The sequence below is a fragment of the Pelobates fuscus genome, chromosome 5, assembly GCF_036172605.1.
Source record: "Pelobates fuscus isolate aPelFus1 chromosome 5, aPelFus1.pri, whole genome shotgun sequence".
Classification (NCBI taxonomy): domain Eukaryota; kingdom Metazoa; phylum Chordata; class Amphibia; order Anura; family Pelobatidae; genus Pelobates; species Pelobates fuscus.
The window spans coordinates 276,633,655-276,658,047 of record NC_086321.1 but is presented as its reverse complement, the minus strand read 5'-3'; the positions used below and the strand labels follow the sequence as shown (position 1 = coordinate 276,658,047).

At 40.0% G+C, this 24,393-nt stretch overlaps 1 protein-coding gene across 1 annotated transcript; it reads left to right on the top strand.

Moving 5' to 3' along the window:
• Nucleotides 1-765: 765 nt before the first annotated feature.
• On the top strand, nucleotides 766-22,624 carry NANS (N-acetylneuraminate synthase). The gene is made up of 6 exons (XM_063455341.1): nucleotides 766-965; nucleotides 11,063-11,278; nucleotides 16,105-16,204; nucleotides 17,748-17,902; nucleotides 18,913-19,179; nucleotides 21,288-22,624. The coding sequence occupies exons 1-6, from the start codon at nucleotides 834-836 to the stop codon at nucleotides 21,495-21,497; spliced, it is 1,080 nt and encodes a 359-aa protein (XP_063311411.1). The 5' UTR covers nucleotides 766-833; the 3' UTR covers nucleotides 21,498-22,624.
• The last annotated feature ends 1,769 nt before the right edge of the window (nucleotides 22,625-24,393 follow it).

Here is a 24,393-nt window from a genome sequence, read left to right as displayed (position 1 = left end):
CGAGCGGAGGGGGCCTATGACCTCTTATTGGGTCTGGTATACACCCAATGACATGGGGTGAAATGTGCAGAGCCCAAAAGATTAGGGAGTAGTCAAATTCTCGGTTTGGTGCCTAGTGTCCCACCATTTTGAAATACCAGCCGCCTCTGCACTTACATATTCTTTTACATACGCACATATGTATCAACTCACTACAAACATTCTGTCCGTCTGTCAGCCTATCCGTCTGTCAGTCATGCATAGACTTGGCAGAGCCTAAGGCAGCAAAACAGGTCATTGGCGCAGGTGACCCAAAGACTGGGCTGTTTGGTACATAGTGGCCTGTGATTCATTTATTAATAATTTATGATTCTCTGCATTGCTAATAATTGTTTCCAATCTATGGCTTTATAACAGCACCCAGTGACTTCCCAACTTACTCCCAAAGCTATGAAATGATATGTAATAGCCCCCTGTCCTGCCCCTGCCCCTGGTATTGTTTCCCTCAGTCAGACAGACAGACCCTGTACACTGCGGTACTTCTGACCACTGGGGAGACCCTGAGAGAGCTGCTCTCTGCAGTCTAGTAAGCCGGCTGGTGACGTCACCCACACAGGCTGGCGCGCCCGCTCCCTCCCTATAGGCGGATCAGGTGACAGGCGGAAATCATGGCGGCATTCCTATTGGTTGGCTGCGGTGACTGGCTGCGAGAGAGCTCCTCCCCTTGTGGGCGGGGTTTGCCGGCTGGATGGATAGTTGCGAGGCGGGCTGTTCATTGCTGTATCTCCGTGCTCCCTGCCCGCACTGTCTGTCTGTCTGATCGCCCAGCCGCCCGCCGCCCGCCGCCCGCCGCCATGCCCCTCCAGTTCGAGCTCTGCCCCGGCCGCATGATTGGTGCCGACAACCCGTGCTTCATCATCGCCGAGATCGGCCAGAACCACCAGGGAGACCTGGCCATCGCCAAGAAAATGATCCGCATGGCCAAGGTAATGCGAGACCCAGCACACCGGGCACCTCACAGGGCATCACACCGGGCACCCTACCGCACACACCGGGCACCCTACCGCACACACCGGGCACCCTACCGCACACACCGGGCACCCTACCGCACACACCGGGCACCCTACCGCACACACCGCTAGAATCGGCTCAAAAACAAAGGGAAAAGAAATCTAGGCAGAAATAGTCAAACTGTGACTGCGGACCAATGGGAGAATGTTTCCAGATCAGCTATTTTAGCCTAAAAATGACTTCCCATTTGTAAGTAGGCATATTTTGGAGCTTGGGGAATATACAGAATAAACTACCTGTATGCAGCAATCATACACAGCAGTGATGGCTACCTAATGCACCCCATCTGTTATGGACTAAGCTTCCCATGATCCTCAGCCAGCTGTCAGAGCCCTATAGGAAGTCTTGAGTCCTCAGCCTCTAGTACCATGGAGTAATCATCACTGCTACATGCAGCATTGTGAAATCATGCCTTATTCAATGTTCATATGATATAGCTGGTCCTGATACAGTCCATGCTATAAAATACATGGCAAGACTAAAACACAGGAGACTGGAGAAAGCTTCTAATTCTATCTTTAAAACAATGCAATAATAACCATAGTTGTTATAGTCTCTGTTGGAGGATAGGATCATTCTCCATTCATTTGGTGAGATTGTGGGGTTTGGTGCAGAACAGATCATGATTCCCTCTGTGCTCAAGGGGGGCCCATTAACATGTACATGTCTTGAGTGTGGGTGTTACAGGGAGGCGGGAGTGGGTTTAGAAGAAATCACTGCAAGATTTATGCCAAAGAGTAGGGAGGGGGAGGTGATACATCAATCTGTCTGCAGATAACCCAATTTTTTTTATTCTTTGCCTAACCATACAATAATAAACCTCGAGCATTCTTTTAACCTGCAAAATCAGTCTTTATAATCCAACAAGAAGTTTCATTCCACCCTTATATTTGATTACGCTTAAATGTAAGGGTAACTCTTTCAATAACAAATATGCATATACATCGTCACATTGCTGCTGTAAAGATAAAAGTGCTGTGAAATTTTTCATGATCACCTTCCCCTTTGTTTAGTTCCTGTCCTGGGTATGCCTTACCTGCCATTACCTTGGTTAACTGACTCATTTATGTTGTATCTTTACATCGTAAACCGGGATAAGTATTGCATTTTTGATTTTACTATAATCTGTCTAACTATTCTAATCTAAAGGGCTAATACCTAGCTTGGCATTATGGTAATCCATAGAAAATAAGATAATTCACCCAATTCCAGTATAAAACAACAAAATACATATATTCATATTTGCCTGTGCATCATTGCCCTGATTTCCTAGAATGTTTTTAATCTAAAATGTAGTCTAAAAGGGTTATTCACTAAAGTGAGAATTCAAAGTGAATTTCAAACTTAAGGTAAACGTAGCCAATCTAGAAACATTCTCTAAGTCAGTCATGCTTCCAGTTCAGCTACTCTGGACTTAAACTTTGCGTTCACCATGAATTCTCACTCTAGTGGATAGCCCTGTAATACAGTGCTGGACAGACCAAACATTTTAAAATAGTTTTGAATATACCGTATATACTCGAGTATAAGCCGACCCGAATATAAGCCGAGGCCCCTAATTTTACCCCAAAAAACTGGGAAAACTTATTGACTCGAGTAGAAGACTAGGGTGGGAAATGCAGCAGCTACTGGTAAGTTTCTAAATAAAATTAGATCCTAAAAAAAATTATATTAATTGAATATTTATTTGCAGTTTGTATGTGTTGCAGAGCTTTGGTGGGGGGTGGGCATTTTTATTATTATATTTTTTTTTTCATTATTATTTAAAAAAAAAAAAATTGTTATATTATTATTTATATTTTTTTTCGTCCCCCCTCCCTGCTTGATACATGGCAGGGAGGGGGGCTCTCACTCCCTGGTGGTCCAGTGGCATTGGCAGTTCAGTGGAGGGGGGCTGGCAGAGAGTGTTTACTTACCGCTCCGGTCAGCTCCCCTCTCCTCCGCGCCGTTCCGGTCAGCTCCCCTCTCCTCTGCGCCGGTCCGGTCAGCTCACAGTGTAAGTCTCGCGGCCGCACGGATGACCCTGTGGCTCTCGCGAGACTTACAGGGGGAGCTGACCGGACTGGCGCGGAGGAGAAGGGAGCTGACAGGAACTGCAGGAGAGGTAAGTAAACGCTCCCTGCCAGCCCCCCTCCTACACAGCCCAGTTGTCTGTATTATGGCAATATAAATTGCCATAATACAGACATTGACTAGCGTATAAGTCGAGTTGGGGTTTTTCGGCACAAAAAAATTGCCGAAAAACTCGACTTATACTCGAGTATATACGGTAACTGAGAGCATATCTGGTTCAATAATTAAATGTAATGCTTTAATATATGTGTATGTATATGTAGTAATGATAGCACTCCATGGACTTCAAAGAAATATATTGTGAAAAAACTTAGCTTTTATTTTTTAGCTTGAATATAAATCTACTGCAATATTATGCTGCCTTTTCTTTCCTCTCTCTACTCTTTCTTGTCTCCTAACTTATGCTACTGTTCTGAGACATGTTACATATTTGCATGCTGCTTTTTTATTTATTTATACTTTTTTTTTTTTTCCACTTGTGTTACCCCTTGGCAGTCTATTTCCATAAATTGTACCCCTCATATTATGAAAATGTTAATTAATATAGTTGCTGTTTTTTGTATTTAATTTTTTTTCTGTCTGTCATACTATACAGTCATGGGGAAAAAGAAAGTACTCCCTCTTTGAATGCTATGGTTTTACATATCTGACATAATAATAATCTGTCCTTAGCTGGTATTAAAATGAGGTAAATGCAACTTCAGATGAACAACAACACATGATATTACATGATGTCGTGATTTATTTAACAAAAATAAAGCCAAAATGGAGAAGCCATGTGTGGAAAAACTAAGTGCACCCTTCTTCCATAAGAATTGGGTATCAGACAGGTGCTGCTAATTAAATGACCTTGGTTAATGATCATCATAAAGTGTGACCACCTCTATAAAAGCCAATGTTTTAGCAGTTTGCTGGTCTGGAGCATTCAGGTGTGTGTTAACACAATGCCAAGTAGGAAAGACCTCAGCAATGATCTCAGAGAAGCAATTGTTGCTGCCCATCAATATGGGAAGAGTTATAAGGCCATTACCAAACAGTTTAAACTCCATCATTCTACAGTGAGAGACTTTTTTTCAAGTTTAGAGAACATTCAAGACAGTTGACAATCTTCCCAGGAGTGGATGTTCCAACAAATTTGCCCCAAAGTCAGACCATGTAATGCTCTAAGAAATTGCAACAACCCAAGAGTTACTTCTCCTAACTCTACAGGCCTCAGTTAGCATGTTAAAGTTAATGACCGTACAATTAGAAAAAGACTAAACAAGTATGGTTTGCTTGAAAGGATTGCCTGGAGAAAGTCTCTTGGCTCTAAAATAAGGTGGCAGCACAGCTTGGGTTTGCAAAGTTACATCTGAACAAACCACTTCTGGAACAGTGTCCTTTGGACAGATAAGACCAAAGTGGAGATGTTTAACCATAATGCATAGCACCACTAGGGATCGACCGATATTGATTTTTTTAGAGCCGATACCGATATTCTGTGAAATTTTAGGCAGATAGCCGATATAATTTGCCGATATTCTGTACATTTACCATTTTGGAAAATAAAAACTATTTCTAAAGGTAAATGCACAAAATATATTCTTGCCAGGTGTAGTGGATGCAGTGTGTTTAGACAGGGGAGCTGTGTGTGTAGTGGATGCAGTGTGTAGTGTGTGTAGTGGATGCAGTGTGTAGTGTGTGTTGTGGATGCAGTGTGTTGTGTTGTGGATGCAGTGTGTATTAGTATATAATGAAAGCAGTGTTTGTGTAGTGTGTGGGTAGTGTGCGTAAAGTGAATGCAGTGTGTGTATTTGTGTAGTGTTTGTATTGTGAATGTAGTGTGTTTATATAAACACACTACACAAACACATACTGAATTATATAAACACACTACACAAACACATACTGAATTATATAAACACACTACACAAACACATACTGAATTATATAAACACACTACACAAACACATACTGAATTATATAAACACACTACACAAACACACTGTGTATATAATGCAGTGTGTTTATATAATGCAGTGTGTTTGTATAGTGTGCATTATACAAACACACTGCATTATATACACACTCTATACAAACAAACACTGCATTATATACACAGTGTGTTTGTGTAGTGTATATAATGGAGTGTGTGTGTGTGGGGGGGCATTTTTTATATAAAAAAAAATTTATATTAAATTATTTTTTTATATTTAATTATTATTTTTTGTTCTCCCCCCTCCCTGTTTCATACTTGGCCAGAGAGGGGGGATATAGAAATCCCTGGTGGTCCAGTGGCATTGGCTGAGCTGTGGGGGGGGCGGGCAGCAAGCGTTTACTCACCTCCCAGCAGCTCCTCCAGCTCCCCAGAGTAAGTCTCGCGGCCAGCGTGCCGCGCGGAGCGTTGCCATGGAAACCCATAGCACCGCTCTGACGGCCACGGGTCTCGCGAGATTTACTCTGGTGGTGGAGGGTTGATTATTTGGGCAGCCTCAGGACCTGGGAACCTTGCAGTCATTGAATCGACCATGCACTCTGTATACCAAAGTATTCTCAAGTGAAATACGAGTATTTTTTTTTTTTTCTTTCAATGACTGTAAATGCATGTATGTATACCTGCATGTACACTGATTCACTGATTAAAACACCCAAAAACACATACATATCAATTTTAGCCACCCTCCAGTATCCTAACTTCTTCTGCTGGCTGAGGCTGTTTGGGGGTTAGGGGTAAGCTCCTATCCCAGTCTGCCCCTGTGCAGCTGGGTCTGAGTAAGCTGCGAGGAAGTGACGTACCCTCACTTCCTCCCAACAGCTTAGAAGGGGCTTGGTCGCGCTGTTAGCGCCGTAGTAGACTACCGTGCTTCTCATGGCACATGGCTTATCGTGTAAGTGCATCCGTCAACTGATGGACCCACTCACCTTTTTGGTTCTCAACCTGTTTTTGGGGTGGGTGGTTGTTGTTGATTGTTTGCAGTCTTTTTGCTGTAAACACTCTTTTCAGAGAAAATGCAGTGTTAACATTACAGCCTAGTGATTACTTCACTGGCCACTCCTCAGATAGCTGTTGGAGATCCTTCCTGGGTCATGGCTGCCTAAAATGCATCCAAACATTCAGTGTCTCCTCCCACTGCATGCAGACACTGAACTTTCCTCATAGAGATACATTTATTCAATTCATCTCTATGAGGAGATGCTGATTGGCCAGGGCTGTGTTAGAATCATGCTGGCTCTGCCCCTGATCTGCCTCTTTGTCAGTCTCAGCCAATCCTATGGGGAAGCACTGTGATTGGATCAGGCTACCACTTCTGATGATGTCAGCAGACTGCTTGTTTTTGTTTTTTTTAATTTATTTTTTTATGCAAACAGCATGCGGATGTACAGCTTCTAGCTTGAATTCAGTAAGATTTTGCTATATTTTTGGAGGCATGAGGGGCCCAGGCGGGCTAGATGGTGGTTTTAACACTATAGGGTCAGGAATTCATGTTTGTGTTCCTGACCCTAGAGTGATCCTTTAAAATGGCTTACCTCTAAGGAGAAAGCTATTTTATAAACTGTGACAATTCAATTTTTTCCACTCAAACATGTAATATGGTACCTATGTCTTAGATGGCTTGGTTTATATACATCCCTCATCCATTAAGTGGAGGTTGGTACAACTTGCATCACATTGAGACAACTCTTATCCAAAAACTTTGAATATGACCGTTGCTTTGCTCTGCAGGCTAAGAAAAAAGCAAGTATGTATATATGTGTATCTTTCCACACCAACTTCAGGGTGCATACTGATCTAACATATCAGTGTCTTATCATTAGGAATGCTGGAAAAGTGCATTTGGCATACCTGACAGATTAAAACTTGTGCAGTTTGAAGATCTCTTCACCTTGCAACATCTCCTGGACCTGCATTCACAGTCTGCTTGTCTTAAAGGGACTCTCCAGTGCCAGGAAAACAAACTGTTTTCCTGGCACTGCAGGTCCCCTCTCCCTCCCATCCCAAGTTGCTGAAGGGGGTAAAACTCCCTCAGTGACTTACCTGTATCCAGCGACGATGTCCCTCGGCGCTGGGTCAGGCTCTGCCTATGCTCCTCCCCTGCCAATGTCAGCCGGCGGGGTGAGACCTTATTGTGCGTGCGCGGCCGGCGGCGGGGGGGGGAGACCTAATGCGCATGCGCGGCAGCATTAGACCTCCCCATAGGAAAGCATTGATTAATGCTTTCAATGCTTTCCTATGGGGATTTCTGTGACGCTGGAGGTTCTCACATAGCGTGAGGACGTCCAGCGTCGTATAACACACTTTTTGTGTTCTATGAACACGGAAGTGTCCTCTAGTGGCTGTCTAGTAGACAGCCTCTAGAGGGAGACTTAACCCTGCAAGTTAAATTATTGCAGTTTATGAAAACTGCAATAATTACACTTGCAGGGTTAAGAGTAGTGGGAGTTGGCACCCAGACCACTCCAATGGGCAGTGGTCTGGGTGTCTGGAGTTTCCCTTTAATAAGCTTTATTTAGCCGTGCTGACCACACAAAGAATGAGAAGCATTAATATTTCATTCATATTATTACAAGTGAAGACTTATTTCAGGCTTTTATCAGAATCATTATTGTTTAAAACCACCATTTTGGTGACTTGCCCCCTTAACAAACAGGAAAACATACCTCCTTTCCAGCGCCGCGTGGGTCTGTTGATGCTGGCTCGGCCCCTGATTAGCCTCTGTGGCTGACATCAGAATTGATTTATTACAGCCATCGGAAAAGTATTGGATTGGCTGAGTTCATCAAGGAGGTGGGGCCAAACACCGGCATTGCAAATCTGCATCTCCTCATACAAATGCATTGATTCAATGTATCTCTATGGACAAAGTTCAATATGGAGATGCTGAACGTCAGTGCTGCTCACTGTGCAGCACTGACCCAGGAAGCATCTCTTGTGGCAGTCTGAGGAGTGACCACTAAACGTGTTGTTTGAAAAGGCAGTGTTTTTAAAGCAAAAATACATCAGTGACGTATTATATTCACCATAACTATATTAAAGGATCACTATAGGGTCAGGAACACAAACATGTATTCCTTACCCTATAGTGACCCCCCCCCCCCCCCCCCTTAGCCCACTCAGAATGGGTTAAAACTTTTTTTTTTAATTCTTTATTTTTTCGTGCATGTGAATTAGTCGTTTCGTCAATGCCCCAACGGTAATGACAAACAGTGGACTTGACATAGCGTGACAATTGGAAGCATTTGAGTAGATAGCACAGTTTTTTTGTATAATGCGAGATGGGTTAAAACTTACGTTATTTCCAGCTCTCCACAGTTCTGCAGGTCCTGACCCACCCCTTTGGTGACATCATCAAAATTGCAGATTTTTTGCAAAGCCAATGCTTTCCCCATGGGAAAGCATTGGATTGGCTACAAATTGTCAAGGGGGTGGGTCCAACACCATTTTGGCTAATCAGCACCTCCTCATACAGATGCATTGAATCAATGCATCCCTATGAGGAAAATTCAGCGTCTCCATGCTGAACTGCAGGGCTGCTTTATGTGCAGCCCTGAGCCAGGAAGCCCCTCCAGTGGCCACTTGGAGGTGTCCATAGGGGCAATGTAAACACTGCCCTTTTCCTGAAATACTCACTTTTCCTGAATACTCACTAGAACAACTATATTAAGCTGTAGATGTTCTGGTGACTATAATGTCCCTTTAAGTCTGGATTGTAATCCTTTTATTAGAGTCTTTGTGTTGTGCTTTTAAAGACTACTAGTTATAGTTCTTCTCTAAATCTGTTTGTGTTTGTGCTAGACTGCATGTTATTTCTTCTTCACCTTCTCCCCCCCCCCTTTTTTTTTTTTTTTTTTTTTTTTTTGTGTTACATGCTTCATTTTAAAAATTACACTTGCAATGCTGGAATAAAAACATGACTGTGTGCAAAGATCAGAATTAGAGGGTTTTCATTGGCTATTTCAATTTCTTGTTTGTGCAAAGCGCAATAATTTTCAAGTGTTTTATATATATTTCACAGTAAATCTTGATAATACTAGCATTTAATAAGTAACTCCATTTTGTGAATCTAGAAGGTTATCCCTTCAGGAAAACAGAACTGTTATGTGGGCAAAGATGCCGTATCTGCTTTTATATTTTTCTTCTGTCTTTCTCACACAGTCCTGTGGTGCTATGACACCATCTGTAATTTTATGCAGATGAACCAGTCCTACATGAGTGGGTGTAGCATTCAGTTGCAGCAGTTTTAAGTGTTGAGCTTTAAACTGAATCGTGAAGGTTTGAATATATTGTTCTTCAGATGACAAAATGAGTTCCTTTTACACGAAAAGCTTGGTCCCATTTTAGAAATGTCCATATTCACTGGTTTATATGAATTTGAAACAAGAACAAATTATTACAGCGACGGGAAAATCCCTCTGTCAGCATGTATCGCTGGTGATGTTCTTTTATTCATTATTGAACCATTTGTAAATAGTTTGAAGCTGCGCTATCGGGGGATTTTCCAGAATTCACTAATCACCCTAATAGTGATATTACCGCCAGGGGAAACGTACAGATGAAACTTACTTACCTAAACCTGTTCCTCGTGGACATGGCCTCTTCCTCCTTTGGTTCCTCTTCAGCATGCGCAAGAGTACAGCAGTGAGGTCTATGGAGGAACATTTAATTTAAATTACAAGTTATGAGTATTTCATAAAGATTTTCTTTATTAAAGGGACACAATAGTCACCAGAACAACTACAGCTTATTGAATTTATTCTGGTTAGTAGAATCACTACCTTTTTTGCTGTAAACACTGTCTTTTCAGAGAAAATGCACTGTTTAGATTAAAGCCTAGTGATGCCTCCACTGGCCACTCCTCAGATGGCTGCTAGAGATCCTTCCTGGGTCATGGCTGCCTAAAATGCATCTACACATCCAGTGTCTCCTCCCTCTGCATGTAGACACTGAACTTTCCTCAGAGAGATTAATTGATTCAATTCATCTCTGAGGAGATGCTGATTGGCCAGGGCTGTGTTTAAATTGTGCTGGCTCTGCCCCTGATCTGCCTCCTTGTCAGTCTCAGCCAATCCTATGGGGAAGCATTGTGATTGGATCAGACTACCACTTATACTAATGTCAACAGGCAGTGGGCAGGTCTAAAGGAAACGGGACAACGTAAGCAACTGCAGGCGTGAATACAAGTAAGATTTTACTATATTTAGGGGGGCAGGGGAGGCTAGATGGTGGTTTTAACCCTATAGGGTCAGGAATACATGTTTGTGTTCCTGACTCTATAGTGCTCCTTTAAATATACATTATTGAGGGGAGATGATGTGTATTTAAAGGAGCACTATAGGGTCAGGAACACAAACATGTATTCAGCAGATAATGTGCTGCTAGAGACTATATTTTAGAATGTAAAAACCATTTAACACTGAATGGAAAGGAGGCACCAGCGTGCTCAAAACACTATAACCACTTCAAAAAGATGAAACTGTTTCAATGCCTACTGTGTCCCTTTTAGGATAATGGTTTTTGACTCTCAAAGGCAGAACTTCAACAGTGCTGTTGGGCCGCATCTTCGGGCTAATTATAACTTGAAAGCTGTTCTCTCAAGTTACTCTAATGGAACGAGTTTTGATTAAAACGATGTGCTGTTTATTCAGGCATTTAGGGACTCTGGCTAAATCTGAGGCAAGTTCTGCATGCACCAATAGAATTCCCCAAATGATTGAATTCTAGAACCTTGCACCATGTCTGGTGCTTATACATCTCAGTTGCATCTCCCTTATTCTCTTTCCTTCTTTCATTAATGTACCTGTCACTGTTTGCATCTGAATATCCTAATATATAATATCTTTAAAAATTCCATTCAAATAAACATGAGTTTTCTCAATTTTATTTATCATGCCAAGATTGCCTATTTCATGAATTTACCATTTCTTCTCTCCCACTCCCGCCCCCACCCCCTGTTCTTCATAGGACTGTGGTGCCGATTGTGCTAAGTTCCAGAAGAGTGAGTTGGAGTGCAAGTTCAACAAAAAAGCCCTGGAACGTCCATACAACTCTCCTCATGCTTGGGGAAAAACATACGGCGAGCACAAGCGCCACCTGGAGTTTACTCATGACCAATACAGAGAGCTACAAAAGTATGCACAGGAAGTAGGGATTTATTTTACAGCTTCTGGGATGGATGAGGTGAGCATAACTTGAATGCATTATGGATACTTAACCAGAGGGAAAACAAAAAACTATATTTCTCACTTATTCCAGTACCATTCCTTCAGTTCTTGAAGTGGGTAAAAGTGTCAATGCAATTTTGGGAAGAAAGTACAGCAAATAACGTTTTTATATTTGTTTTCAAAGACTTGAACCACTTCATGCCAAGGCCTATTGTGTACCTTAACCCTTTCAGGACCGGCCTGTTTTGGCCATGTTGTACGTTAAGGACCAGGGCTCTTTTAACACTTTTGTGGTGTTTGTGTTTAGCTGTAATTTTCCTCTCTCTCATTTACTGTTCCCATACAAGTTATATATTGTTTTTTTTTCAGGACAAAAGGGGCTTTCTTTACATACCATTATTTGTATCATGTCGTATAATTTACTTAAATAAGAAAGTGGAAAAAAAAACATGTTTTTTTACTTTTACTTGAAAAATCTTTTACTTATCTACAAAAGCTAATGGGAAAAAAACGCTAAAAAGATTCCAAATTTTGTCCTGAGTTTAAAAACACCCAGTGTTTACATGCTGTTTTTTTTTATTTTTTTGCATGTTATAGGGCTATAAGTACAAATAGGAAATTGCTGTTTCAAAATATATATTTTTAAAATGTATCAATAGTGACATTGTAACACTGTTATCTGTCATAAATCTCAGAATCACACCTCACATGTACATACTTTTTTTTTTTTTGTAGACAACCCAGGGTTTTCAATATGGGGTATTTCCAGTCTTTTTAAGTAACCACTTAGTCACAAACACTGGCCAAAGTCAGCATTTATATTTGTGTGTTTAAAAATGCAAAAAAATCCTGGACTACCATACGCTCTCAAAGGCAACATAACCAACCTGGCAATTTTCTATGTAAATTTTTTTGACATTTTATATTTGACCCTGTAACTTTCAAAAATACTATAAAACCTGCACATGGGGGTTACTGTTATACTCGGGAGACTTTGCTGAACACGTATTAGTGTTTCAAAACAGTAAAACGTATCACAACAATTCTATCATCAGTGTGAAAAATGCATAAAAAACTTCACTTTCACTGACTATCATCGCTGTGATATGTTTTACTGTTTTGAAACACTAATATTTGTGTTTAGCAAAGTCTCCCGAGTAAAATAGTACCCCCCCATGTGCAGATTTAAGGGTGTCCTGGAAGGTTACATGGTTAAATACAGTGCTAGCAAATTAAATTCTCTGGACTTTTGGCCTGGGTTGTCAGGCAGGTCTCTCAAATTGCATTCAATAAAATTAGGTAAAAAATATTACATAAATGTGTGTGTGTGTGTGTGTGTGTGTGTGTGTGTGTGTGTGTGTGTGTGTGTGTATATATATATGAAATTATTTATGTAATTTTGTATATGGATTTATATAGTTCGTATTTTGATTTATTTATATATACATGTATAACTTAATTCTAAGTGATCGGTGGCGATCAGGTAAGTACATAATACCGTTATGACGGTTCAGGACCGTGACCGGTCCTCTGGGATTTTTCCGATGACGGTCCTGAACTGTCACCGGTCGTTATGGGGTTAAACATAAACAATGTTTATATTTTGCTATGTTGTCAGTGGTAATTTCACTCTTAAGTATTAATAATGCAATTGTGCAACTTCTGAACTGAAACAAAACCTAGAATTTGTGTTCCACCATAATTTTTACTCTATGGCCTGCTGACCTGGCTTGGTTCCCTGGTAATGGGGAAAATCGTTGCTGAACAGTTTGCCTCCTTTTCTGGGCTCCGATGCTACCTGGTTGTCCAGGTAAGTATTTGGCATGGTGGTCGACATTCATTGGCCGAGACCGTCAGCGGACTTTTCTCTCAGCCAATTATTGACATTCTGCACAATAAAAGTTACCTGGAACTCTTTCTATCTCACTTTCTCAATACCGACTCCCTCCATGCTACTCTTCAGTCTGGCTTCTGCTCCCTCCCTTAGCAAAGTGACTAATGACTTAATCTCTGCCAAATCTACAGCTTATTACTTGTGCTTTTGCTACTGCTGACCTCTCCTTTTCTTCTTCAAACCCTCCACAACCTTGGCACTTCATGCTCTTTGAATTTCCCAACTTGACTGCTGCAATTCACCACTCCTCAATCTTTCAAATACACACAGTTCCCCTCTTTAGCCTTTAATAAACGCTGCTGCAAGGCTCATCTTCCTGACTGACTGCTACTCCCTCACCCTCATTACATTGCCTCCCTGTACCCAATCTTTCAGTTTGTGTTTTTTTTTGTTAAATTTTTTTTAATACTGTACTACAAAGCCTCAATAACTCCACTCCTCGCTACATTACCTGTTTTACTTAACAAATACATCCCTTCTCATTCCATTAGCACTGTAAGTGACCTTCTCCTGTCATCTGCTCGTTTCTACTTGGCTAACTGTCATCTGCAGTATTTTTCAAGGGCTGCACTAGTCTTGTGTAACTCTCTACCCTGTGTCATCATGCTCTCCCCTAGCCTATAGTCTGTTAAGAATTCACTGAAAACTCATCTCTGTAGGAAAGTTTAACATCCTTCCTTAGTGACTCTGCTCTCATTATAATGACCTTCCTCACTTCCCTCTTTTCCATAGTCCAGTTTACACACTTCTTCCATACACCACTTTAACTTATTTTGAGACAAGCATCTTGTCAATCAGTTCCTCCTTGCCTCTGACATCTGGTTCTTATCCCCATTCTCCCATTGTAAAGCTCTATGGCGTATGTTAGAGATGTATAAATAAGGATAACACCTGGTTTAGTGCAGTTGAATATTACATTATATATATATATATATATATATATATATATATATATATATATATATATATATATATATATATATATATATATATATATATATATATATATATATATAAAAAAAAATTTTTTTTTATATATATATATATATATATATATATAAAAAAAAAAATTTTTTTTTTTTATCCAGCCTAACTCAGGAGTTATCGTCAACACAATTTATATATTTGTCCTTATTCTAGAAATACCTCCAATGTCTAGGATTTTCACTTATTTGTGCAGTTATATAAGACCTACTAAAAGGAAGACCTTGTTGTTTCAATGCTAAAAGCTTTCAGATTTTGATATATTAATTATCTAGGTTCACTGAACCTAAAATGCGTGTGTGTATCCCAGCTATTATTTTAAGTCTCTTTTTTTTGTAATTCTGAATGTTATTGCTGTTCTGTAGTTTTGCATTGCTGAGTTGAAAGTCGGTATAATGTTTAGCTGCTTTGTTAAGGTTTTTTGTTTTTTTTATTTATTTTTTTTTATACTGCAGTAAAGCTCAAACATTCTCAGGCAGTGAATACAAACCAAGGAATACTGCAGTGGGACCATTGTGTTCCCATCTTCCATGTGTACACTGTACGATATTCATACACCGGAATGGATCATTGTGTGTGTATTCAAGGTTCCTGCCTGTGTTAATAAGGCGGTGTATGCGTTGATCAGTAATGAACAATAGGGTGTTTCCATGGAAACCCTTGACACGTTGCACTGAGGAGGAGGTTTACACACACTACAGAGCAGTGGTTTAGGAAATTCCCAGCCGTTTATTTCAAGTGTCCTTGAGGATTGGAGTTCAGCAATAAAAAGCTAGAAGCAAAATAATTTCTTTATCAGTGAACACTCCAAGCACAGAAACCACTACAGCTTATTGTAGTTGGTATGGCATTAGGAAGCTGTTCCTCCAGGCTTACGTTTTAAAATTATAAGTAATTTGTTACTACTAACTACTACATTGGACTGTAGTGGTTATGGTGCCAGGGATGCTCTGTCTTCCAACCTCTAAGTAATCAACTTGTTTGACAACTTACCTGTGGTATATAGGTTCCTGTGACACCTCCTTTGCAGCTGGAAGCTTTTTTGCTCTGAACAAAGCATTCATTTCAATAGAAATCAGCACTTTTTTATAAATGTACCATGTTACATCTCCCCCAACTTTCTGATTGACCGTATATCTTGTTACTTCCAGCTATTTTTTTTTATTCCCCACTCCCATGACTCCTCTCCTGCAACTGTCAAAAATTACCTACTAAGCCCTCAATGAATACTTTTCTAACAACCTACTTCGTGCCCTACTTTTACCCTTTGTGTCACTATACCCCACTCCCTCTAGAATGTAAGCTCATTGAGCAGGGCCCTCCACCTCTGTGTTCCTGTACATCCAATTGTCTAGTTAAAATTACATGTCTGTTAGTCCACCTAATGTACAGCACTATGAATGTGATGGCGCTATATAAATAATAATATATTAACATGTATTTCCTGATTTGAGGAGGGGGTACCATATGGGCAATGATAGGTTGAGAACGTCCCCTGCAGTGTTTAAATGCTCTCCGTGGAGATGTAACCGTATAATGCATCCCTAGAGGAAGATTCCGATTGGCATCTTGTGGTGATTTCCACACGAGAAGGATCAATGCTTCTCTGTGGAGAAGTGTTTGGCTAAGACCATCATTACTGATGATCTCTGTTAGGGGGCAGAGCTATGGCCTGGTGCAAATGGTGAGCAATTCTTATTTATTTTTCATTCCGTATGGGAATGGGCTAAATTTTAAAGTAAGAGAAACAAACTCTAGGTGTTTTGTATTTCTTATGCTTTCCTTTTTATTACGATCTAGTCCCCAGCAAACTTTGATCTTGACTTGTTTAGCTCAAGACATGCTCTTGACTTGGTACTGGCAAGGATCACTAACTAGTCCCTTTTATATTATATGTTTAGTACAGCAAAAAAAGTAATATTGATTGGAATGTGATTAATTGTAGTTGTATATCTTTTTTTCAGATGGCTGTGGAATTTCTACATGAGCTAGGGGTTCCTTTTTTCAAAGTAGGCTCTGGAGACACAAATAACTTCCCCTATTTAAAGAAAACATCTGAGAAAGGTAAACCTAATCAGCAGTGATTGTGGACCTGGTTTGTATCCTTCCTGTCGGGTTGCAAACAGAGCATAGATAGATGACATCAGGATGTTTTGAATACTAACAATTGTCTTACTAAGTTGCTGCTTCATCTTGTGCTCCTGACACCCTTGAGATGGTTTCCTCTTGTCCCGGGTCTCTCCGGTTGCCCAGATAGCTTAAAGGACCACTCTAGTGCCAGGAAAGCATACTCGTTTTCCTGGCACTAGAGTGCCCTGAGGGTGCCCCCACCCTCAGGGACCCCCTCCCGCCCGGCTCTGGAAAGGGGAAAGGGGTAAAAACTTACCTTTTTCCAGCGCTGGGCGGAGAGATCTCCTCTTCTCCTCCCCGTCGGCTGAATGCGCACGCGTGGCAAGAGCTGCGCGCGCATTCAGCCGGTCACATAGGAAAGCATTCATAATGCTTTCCTATGGACGCTGGCGTGCTCTCACTGTGAAAATCACAGTGAGAAGCACGCAAGCGCCTCTAGCGGCTGTCAATGAGACAGCCACTAGAGGACATAGGGGGAAGGCTTAACTAATTGATAAACATAGCAGTTTCTCTGAAACTGCTATGTTTCTGAAAAAATGGGTTAACCCTAGAAGGACCTGGCACCCAGACCACTTCATTAAGCTGAAGTGGTCTGGGTGCCTAGAGTGGTCCTTTAAGTCTTTCATAATTGGGAAAGTAACATCGCAGTAAATAAACAGTTCTTTTGGGGAAAGCGGGTCAAGAGGTCTACTCCAGTAATTAATTTTTTATTTAATTTTTTTTCCTCAAGAGGAAATGCTTATTTTGGACCTCTAGTTCAACACCTTTTGCAGTGCGCTGTTTTAGTCCTTGTGCTTTGTCGTGATAGAGAACCTCAGTGCAATAATGTAATGTTCTCCTGGTTCTTGAAAAATTTATATGAATACTACAAGGAAAAGATCTACACACAGACCTGAAGGAGGGATTCATTATTATACTACAGCAACATATCCTGTGTGGCCAGATGATAGCCACAGAGAAGAGAAGCCAGGACCAGGACCAGGACCTCTGCTGGTGGGAACAAGCACAACAACGTAGAGCTTATATGTATATTCTGATCCTGTGCGTATCACAATGTTAGGATGGATTATGTTCGTTACCCACTTGGGTCTGTGCTGAACTACATCAGAGATGATGGTGGCTGCATTTTGCCACTTGAAACCATAGATAAAGCCTCACCTGCAGATGTTGGCTAATCGGTGAAGATGTCATACTAAAGAAAAATGGAAATTAACTTGATTGCTGGCATTTGAGAAGAGGGAGTTACTGACATGGGGGTGATGGTTCTTGCCATGGAGTAAGTGATCTGGTAATACAGTGGGGCATTTACATGGAAGGTTGGTGACATGGATGCAGGGAAAACATGTTCTAGCTCAAATCATGCAGGCACACCCAATGTGCATATATAGATAATGTGACTTGCATTATAAGACTCCTTTTTAATGTTAGTTGTAAAAGTGTATTTTTACTTTTTTTCCTTTTTTCTTTTCTTCCCTAGGTCGACCTATGGTAATCTCTAGTGGAATGCAGTCAATGGAAACTATGCGTCGCGTTTATAATCTTGTAAAATCAAGTAATACAAATTTCTGCATTCTTCAGTGTACTAGTGCTTACCCACTTCTTCCAGAAGATGTCAATCTCCGCATAATAACCGTATGAATTTTTGTTTGTTTTGTATGTCCTTTTTTGTTTAGTTTTTCTTTCTTATTGATGATGTGTGAATGCAGTGCAGACTATTAATGGCTTACTTAGGGACACTAACATTTGCACTGAGGGTTGCCACCATTTTCTTTTACATGTTGATGCACATTTGTGTGTGTGCGTGCGCACGAATGCATACATCTACACACACAGGCATATCAGGCTAAAAATCTCCACTTACTACTAGCCAATGGCGAGTGGAAAATGTAGCTTTAGCGAATAGAAATTCACCCCTGGAGAATGAACTTTGGCCTTGCAGACTTGTAATGGAGCGTAACTTTTAATATCTAGCTTGTTGCATAGGCCTTGAATATTTAAGCCCTGCTGATGTGTACTTTGAACCTGGGGCTTTGCAAGGACCAGTATAAAGGTTGTCCATTTTAAAAAAGCAAGACAACAAACTAAGGTCAGGTCCCCTGCTGAAACATTTGTAAAAAGCCTTCAGCAGAGCAAAGTAGAACTACTTAATGTGTCTACAGGACTTAATCATAGGTTTGATTAAGCCTTGCTGAATTGCAATGGTCATTTATGGTGTGGTCAGGTCAAGGGACAGTGCTACAGCTTTTCAGCATCATGAACACTATCTTAAGCTAGAGTAGTTGAGGTGTTTGTTGCAGTGTCCCTTTAAGCTCTCGTTTTATTTTCAAACCATTCACCAAAATATAACTTTTTATGCATATTAACAACATTCTAATAGTTGTTGTTCCAAGAAGAAAACCGGGTTAAATAGTCTACGCTGCAAAATTGTAATTTGACTAAAAATCTTGATCTGCTTGAATGTACACTCCAATGTCATTTGTATGCTACAGATCTCCAGGCCTGCTGCTAGTCTTGTCCTCACATTATTTTCAATAGAAGTGCAGCATATGTTAAAAATTTTGGTTGTGTTGTGGTTTTTTTTTTTTTTTTTTTAATTGATGGTCTGATAGTGTGATTTCTGTGTTTTTTGTTTGTTTTCAAAGGAGTATCAAAAACTTTTCCCTGACATTCCAATTGGTTACTCTGGTCATGAAACCGGCACTACTATCACAGTGGCAGCAGTTGCCATGGGTGCCAAAGTGGTTGAACGTCATGTGACTTTGGACAAAACCTGGAAGGGAAGTGATCATCAGGCCTCACTAGAGCCAAATGAATTTGTTGAACTGGTCCGCTCAATACGGCTTGTAGAAAAGGCAATGGGTAGTTCTGTAAAACGTCTCTTGCCATGTGAAGTGGCCTGCCACAACAAGGTAAAATCGCTAGTTTCAAAGCACAACCATGATGAGCCTGTGATGGTCATCTTCGTATAGCTATCTCCGCTGCAGTGATTTAATTGTGTATATTTACTATTTGGTCTAGTTTAACCCCTTAAGGACCAAACTTTTGGAATAAAAGGGAATCATGACATGTCACACACGTCATGTGTCCTTAAGGGGTTAAAAATCTTTTTATTTTTTTTTCTCACCATTGGCTGCCTGTGATTTGGTTAGGAGGCATACTTTATGATTCCTTCCTTATCTCTGCATTAGGACTTTTACAATCTATGTAGTTCAAGCGTGTGCTAATGTATTTATAAACCTATCTAAAGATCTTAGTCCTCCTCCAAGGTGTCTACCATAACAGATTAACCAGGACCATGCAGTCATCACCCCAATATATGGTGGCATCATTTTAGGAGGATAATTGAATGCAGTTATTCTCCTCTATTTCTGAAGGCCACCTTTTGTGGTGTGTGGTTTTTCCTATTTTTTTTCCTCTCTGTAGAGGAGTTCAGCCAACCGTTATAGTTTATAAAATAACCATCTGCTACCCATTTTCCTAGAATGTGTTGGCAACCTTTGGCACTCCAGATACTGTAATGCTCTTACAGATGACCAAGCATTAAGGGAGATGTAGACCACTATCTGGAATGCTGGTTTTTCTATCCCTGTTCTAGAACTATGTGTAGCTGATATTCCTGGCACCAAGGAAGCGTGGTTTTTCATGTTTATGTTGCAGAGTGCAAAAAAGTTTCATAAACAATGTGAAACTATTACAAATTCAGCCATTAATGTTGGCTATCATTTCAAAGACAAAAATACTCCAAATGTAGTGTATTCCAATAAGATAAAGGGGTGCAAAAAAGTGAATAGTACAGATCTTTTTAAAGGGGCACTATAGTCACCAGAACAACTACAGCTTAAGGGGATCCTATAGTGCCAGGAAAACAAAGCAGTTTTCCTGGCCCTACAGGTGTCTAAGCAGAATTGTTTAAAACCCCTTAAGCCACTTACCTAAATGGGTCGAGCTCCTCCCCGGCGACATCAGCAGGCGGGGGAGACCTAATGCGCATGCGCGACAATGGCCACACGCACACTAACATTTTCCAATAGGAAAGCATTATTCAAAAAATTACATTGCAGCATTAGGTGCAATAGGGATACATCACCCAGACCACTTCAATTAGCAGAATGCATTTGTTCTGGTGAGTATAATCATTCCCTTCTGTGTTTACTTTGCCCCCTTGTGACCATTCCTCAGATGCCTATTTTAGGTGCTTCCTGGGGCAGTGCTGAACAGTAAGGAGCACTGCCGTTCAGCGTCTCCACATTCTGCATGGAGACTCTAACATTTTCTCAGATGCATTAATTCAATGAATCTTAGGAGGTGCCGATTGGTCAAAACTGCGTTTGGGCCCCATTCCCGCTTCCTTGCCGTTTTCAGCCAATCCAATGCTTTCCATATGGAAAAGGATTGGATAAAAATCGTAAATTCTGATGTCGGCAAGGAAGCAGGGCCAGCGCCGGCAGACACGCACAGCGCTGGAAATAAGGTGAGCTTTAACCCCTTCAAAAGGGGGGCAAGCCAACTAATTGGTAGTTTTAAAAAAAAACTATAGGGTTGGGATTAAAACTTTGTTTCTGGCCCTATAGTGTTCCTTTATTTGTAATTCCCTTAGCTCAAAGAAAATAAATCGCCTTTAGGTATATATGTTTGTATTCCTAATGCTATAGTACATACAGTAATACTCAAGGGGAACGACCACAAAGTTTATGGGATTTGGACACATGGACAAGTTAGGCTAAATTTAGAATTTCCCATGGGGTACAGATCACAATGAATGTTTTAATGGTAGATCAGTGATTTCAAATTGCTCAACCTGTTTTAAGTTTCTAAGGAAGTCTGAAATTAAAGTCTTGTATACTTCTCTTTTCATATAGTGTCCACTCCAACCACCTTAACCACTAATGCAGGCTCCCCTCCTATTCATGTATGAAAGACTTATGATCCATGCCAATAGCGGTAATCTAAATTATATCTTCTTTGAGAACTGTGGAACAGATTATGACTTACAAGTGTTTTTTTTTTTTAAATGCAGCTTGGCAAGTCTGTGGTAGCTAAAACCAGGATCCCAGCGGGCAGCGTGCTCACCCTGAACATGTTGACTGTGAAGGTTGCAGAGCCACGTGGTTTCCCTCCTGAAGAAATTTTTGACCTTGAAGGCAAAACTGTTAAAAGGGAGATCGCAGAGGATGAATCTGTTACAGAAGAAGCAATAGAAAACTACAACACCAGAACTAAATGTTAAATGAATTGAGGGTATGACTGTAATCTGTGGGTTTTTAACGCTCCTGTCACCTTTATACCTTACCAATACATGTTGTGTAGAATCTTACACATGCACAGGTTGTTGGATCTTTTTGTACGGAACATTCAGTGGCATGCCAGATCGTGTTGCTGTACTAGATCTGTAATTTCTGTACAAGAGAAAATACTGTTTATTGTAAAGCTTTGAAATACTGCATGGCAATCAATGTTTTGTTAGACTTCTATTTTCTCCAGATAATGGTAAATCACAATTTGTGGACAACTTTTTGTAGTACGGTTTCTATAGATGCAAAAAATATCCAGATGGCTACTTTGCTATAGGTTGTGCTTCCTTGAGATGAAAATGCACTTTGTAAATTTTAAAGAATCTTGTGACCGTTTTTTCTTGTCCTGAAGAATTGTTTTCCATACGGTTATAAATCAAATTTGAGTTGCACGTACATATTTGTTTAACCCATCTGAGCTAATATTTGCTTTTAAAACATTCTTCCACTAGCCATTTAGAAAGGCTAGTTTTTTTCAAACTAGTCATAACGAACAAGCACTTGTTTGAACACAACTCCCTAAATCTTGAGCAGATGATGGCCTTTAATAAATGAGGAAGGCTAACCAATATCACAATTACTACAGTTTGCCTGTGAGAGCCGCTTCTACGCTGCCTTTTGCATAGAATTTTATGGTTTTTGTAGGAACTACTATAGTGATCTACTGAAATTGTAACGTTTTGTTTTCCCTCACTATATACGGCTTATGGCTTACTACCACCAGTTTAGGATCTATGACTAGTTTGTCCATGCATGTGTAATCAAACTTACAAAGAAATCGCCTCTGATTAAACCAATGGAACTTTTGTGTTGTGCAAACGTGTTATCGGTTGCAGAATCTTTTGGCCAGTTAATTAATGCATGTTAATTTCAGCCAAAATACATTTTCATGTTTTCTGTATACAGGTTCTGAATGGATTGATATGGAATGGTACCTAACCTATTTTTTACAGTCTTGATCCTGGCACTTTATGAATGAGGTTTTCTGATTTAAACAATGCTTTATGAAAAGGATTATGCTATTTTGGCATACTTGTGATTAAAAAGCCAAACAAAATGTAAAGTGTGTACAAAATTGTCTTTGTGCTTTATATAATTTTGGTTTGTGTTTTTTTTTTTTTTGGAAGGTGAGGTGGGGAGAACATTGGTATTCTGTACAAACAAATTACTTGAGACCGCTTCACAGACTATATGGCAGAATCCCTCAAATTTACAAATATTTGAATATATAGATTGTGCAAGCTAAGTAGCTAGCTTAATGAATGGGGTTAATAAGCATTAAAAACAAGTTACATCACTGGACATTCTTGCTAGCTTTTACCATGGCCTCTTTGTGATGTTAATAAATTAAATAAATATGCAGAATTCCATTACATTATTGCAGTAGTCATGCTTTTTAGCCCATTAAGTGATCAATCTATTTGCATCCTAATATTTTGGGTTAGAAAATCCTTTTTGTGTTTTGAAGCTAGATATTTTAACTAGGTTTAAACTGAATTTTAGAAATGTTCTTTGTAGGAAGGTGCAAACATGATTATTGGTATTGCAGTATGAAAATGCATTACAAAATATGAAAACAAACCTATTTAAAACAAAATAAAATGGAACTTAAAGTTACTGTAGAAATTGTAAGCATAGAGTTTATATGCTGATTCTTGGTTATGGATTGCAAACTGGCTTGTAGAGAGAGTATTATTGGGAAATGTTCATGCTGGATAAAGATGGTCAGTGGAGTCCTTCAGAGGTCTGTCCTGGGTACGTACACACACGCATCTTCAACCTATCTATTAATCATGCAATAGGCTTTGAAAGTATTGTCATTTTTTGTAGATGCCACAAAATTTAAGTAAGGTAACAGTGTGAGCTGGATATTACTTCACTGAAGCGGGATCTGGACAAACTGAATTTATCCACATTAAACTTCATCAACCACATGGCTGACCAGTTTCCAAAGTTTTGCAGAATGCACAAACAAATTCTTCACTAAATGGTAAATGAAAAGACTTTGATTTTTGTATCCAATTGAGAATCTATAGGTTCAACAGTTAGAATTCTAACTGATCTGTTGAACCTGTGGATTCCCTATTCCATACTATTGCTTGGAAGTTGGAGGCTTCCACCACAGACTACCAGGTGGTGCATTGGTTCCCACACCTATTCCCTAGGCGTGCCACACAACTTTAAGACTTTGTGAATAGTTATGGCCAACAATGTGCACTGTAATGTATAAAGAGGACAATATAATTTTGCCTCTGTATGAATAGTAAGTTCCCACATTGAACACATGTGCACTCTTGAACTTTTGTTAGATTCATTTTGTAGCCTGCTTCTCCATTAACATAGTCGAATGAAAGCTATTTTAATTAAGAAGGAAGGCAAGACAACTTGACCTTGATTACCATGGATAAAAGATGCTTCACACATGACTAGAAGGCCAGTAGAAACCGTTCTGGTACCCTGGTAAGATTTTGCTTATGGCAGAGTATATGCTTCTTCATAGTAAGCATAAAATAACCTGATATCCAAGGATATAACTTTTGTTGATACGAGGAGAAATCTGCGATTTTGGAGGCTTTTTTTTTTTTTTTTTGCCAGTTTTCAAATTGGTTTTTTTTTCGCCCCAGTGGATGAACTGCACTAAAGGTTCGTGTAAGTGAAAGAACTTAAGTCTTTTCAGTATGTTACTATGTAAATTCTGCAGTCTTTATCTTCGTTAACCTAAGTTTCAATGTACTGTTTTCCATGCATCCTGCCTAGAAATATTGAATCCATTGATGTGTGAGGACATTCTAAAAAATGAAGTCAGTCCTGAAAAATACTGTTTTTAAAATG

What these genes read in the sequence shown, in the direction of transcription:
- NANS (XM_063455341.1), top strand. Translation starts at nt 834, where the DNA reads ATGCCCCTCCAGTTCGAGCTCTGCCCCGGCCGCATGATTGGTGCCGAC. An exon ending in CAGCTTCTGGGATGGATGAG is followed by an intron (nt 11,279 to 16,104) that starts GTGAGCATAACT and finishes TCTTTTTTTCAG; the next exon opens with ATGGCTGTGGAATTTCTACA. An exon ending in TCAATCTCCGCATAATAACC is followed by an intron (nt 17,903 to 18,912) that starts GTATGAATTTTT and finishes TTGTTTTCAAAG; the next exon opens with GAGTATCAAAAACTTTTCCC.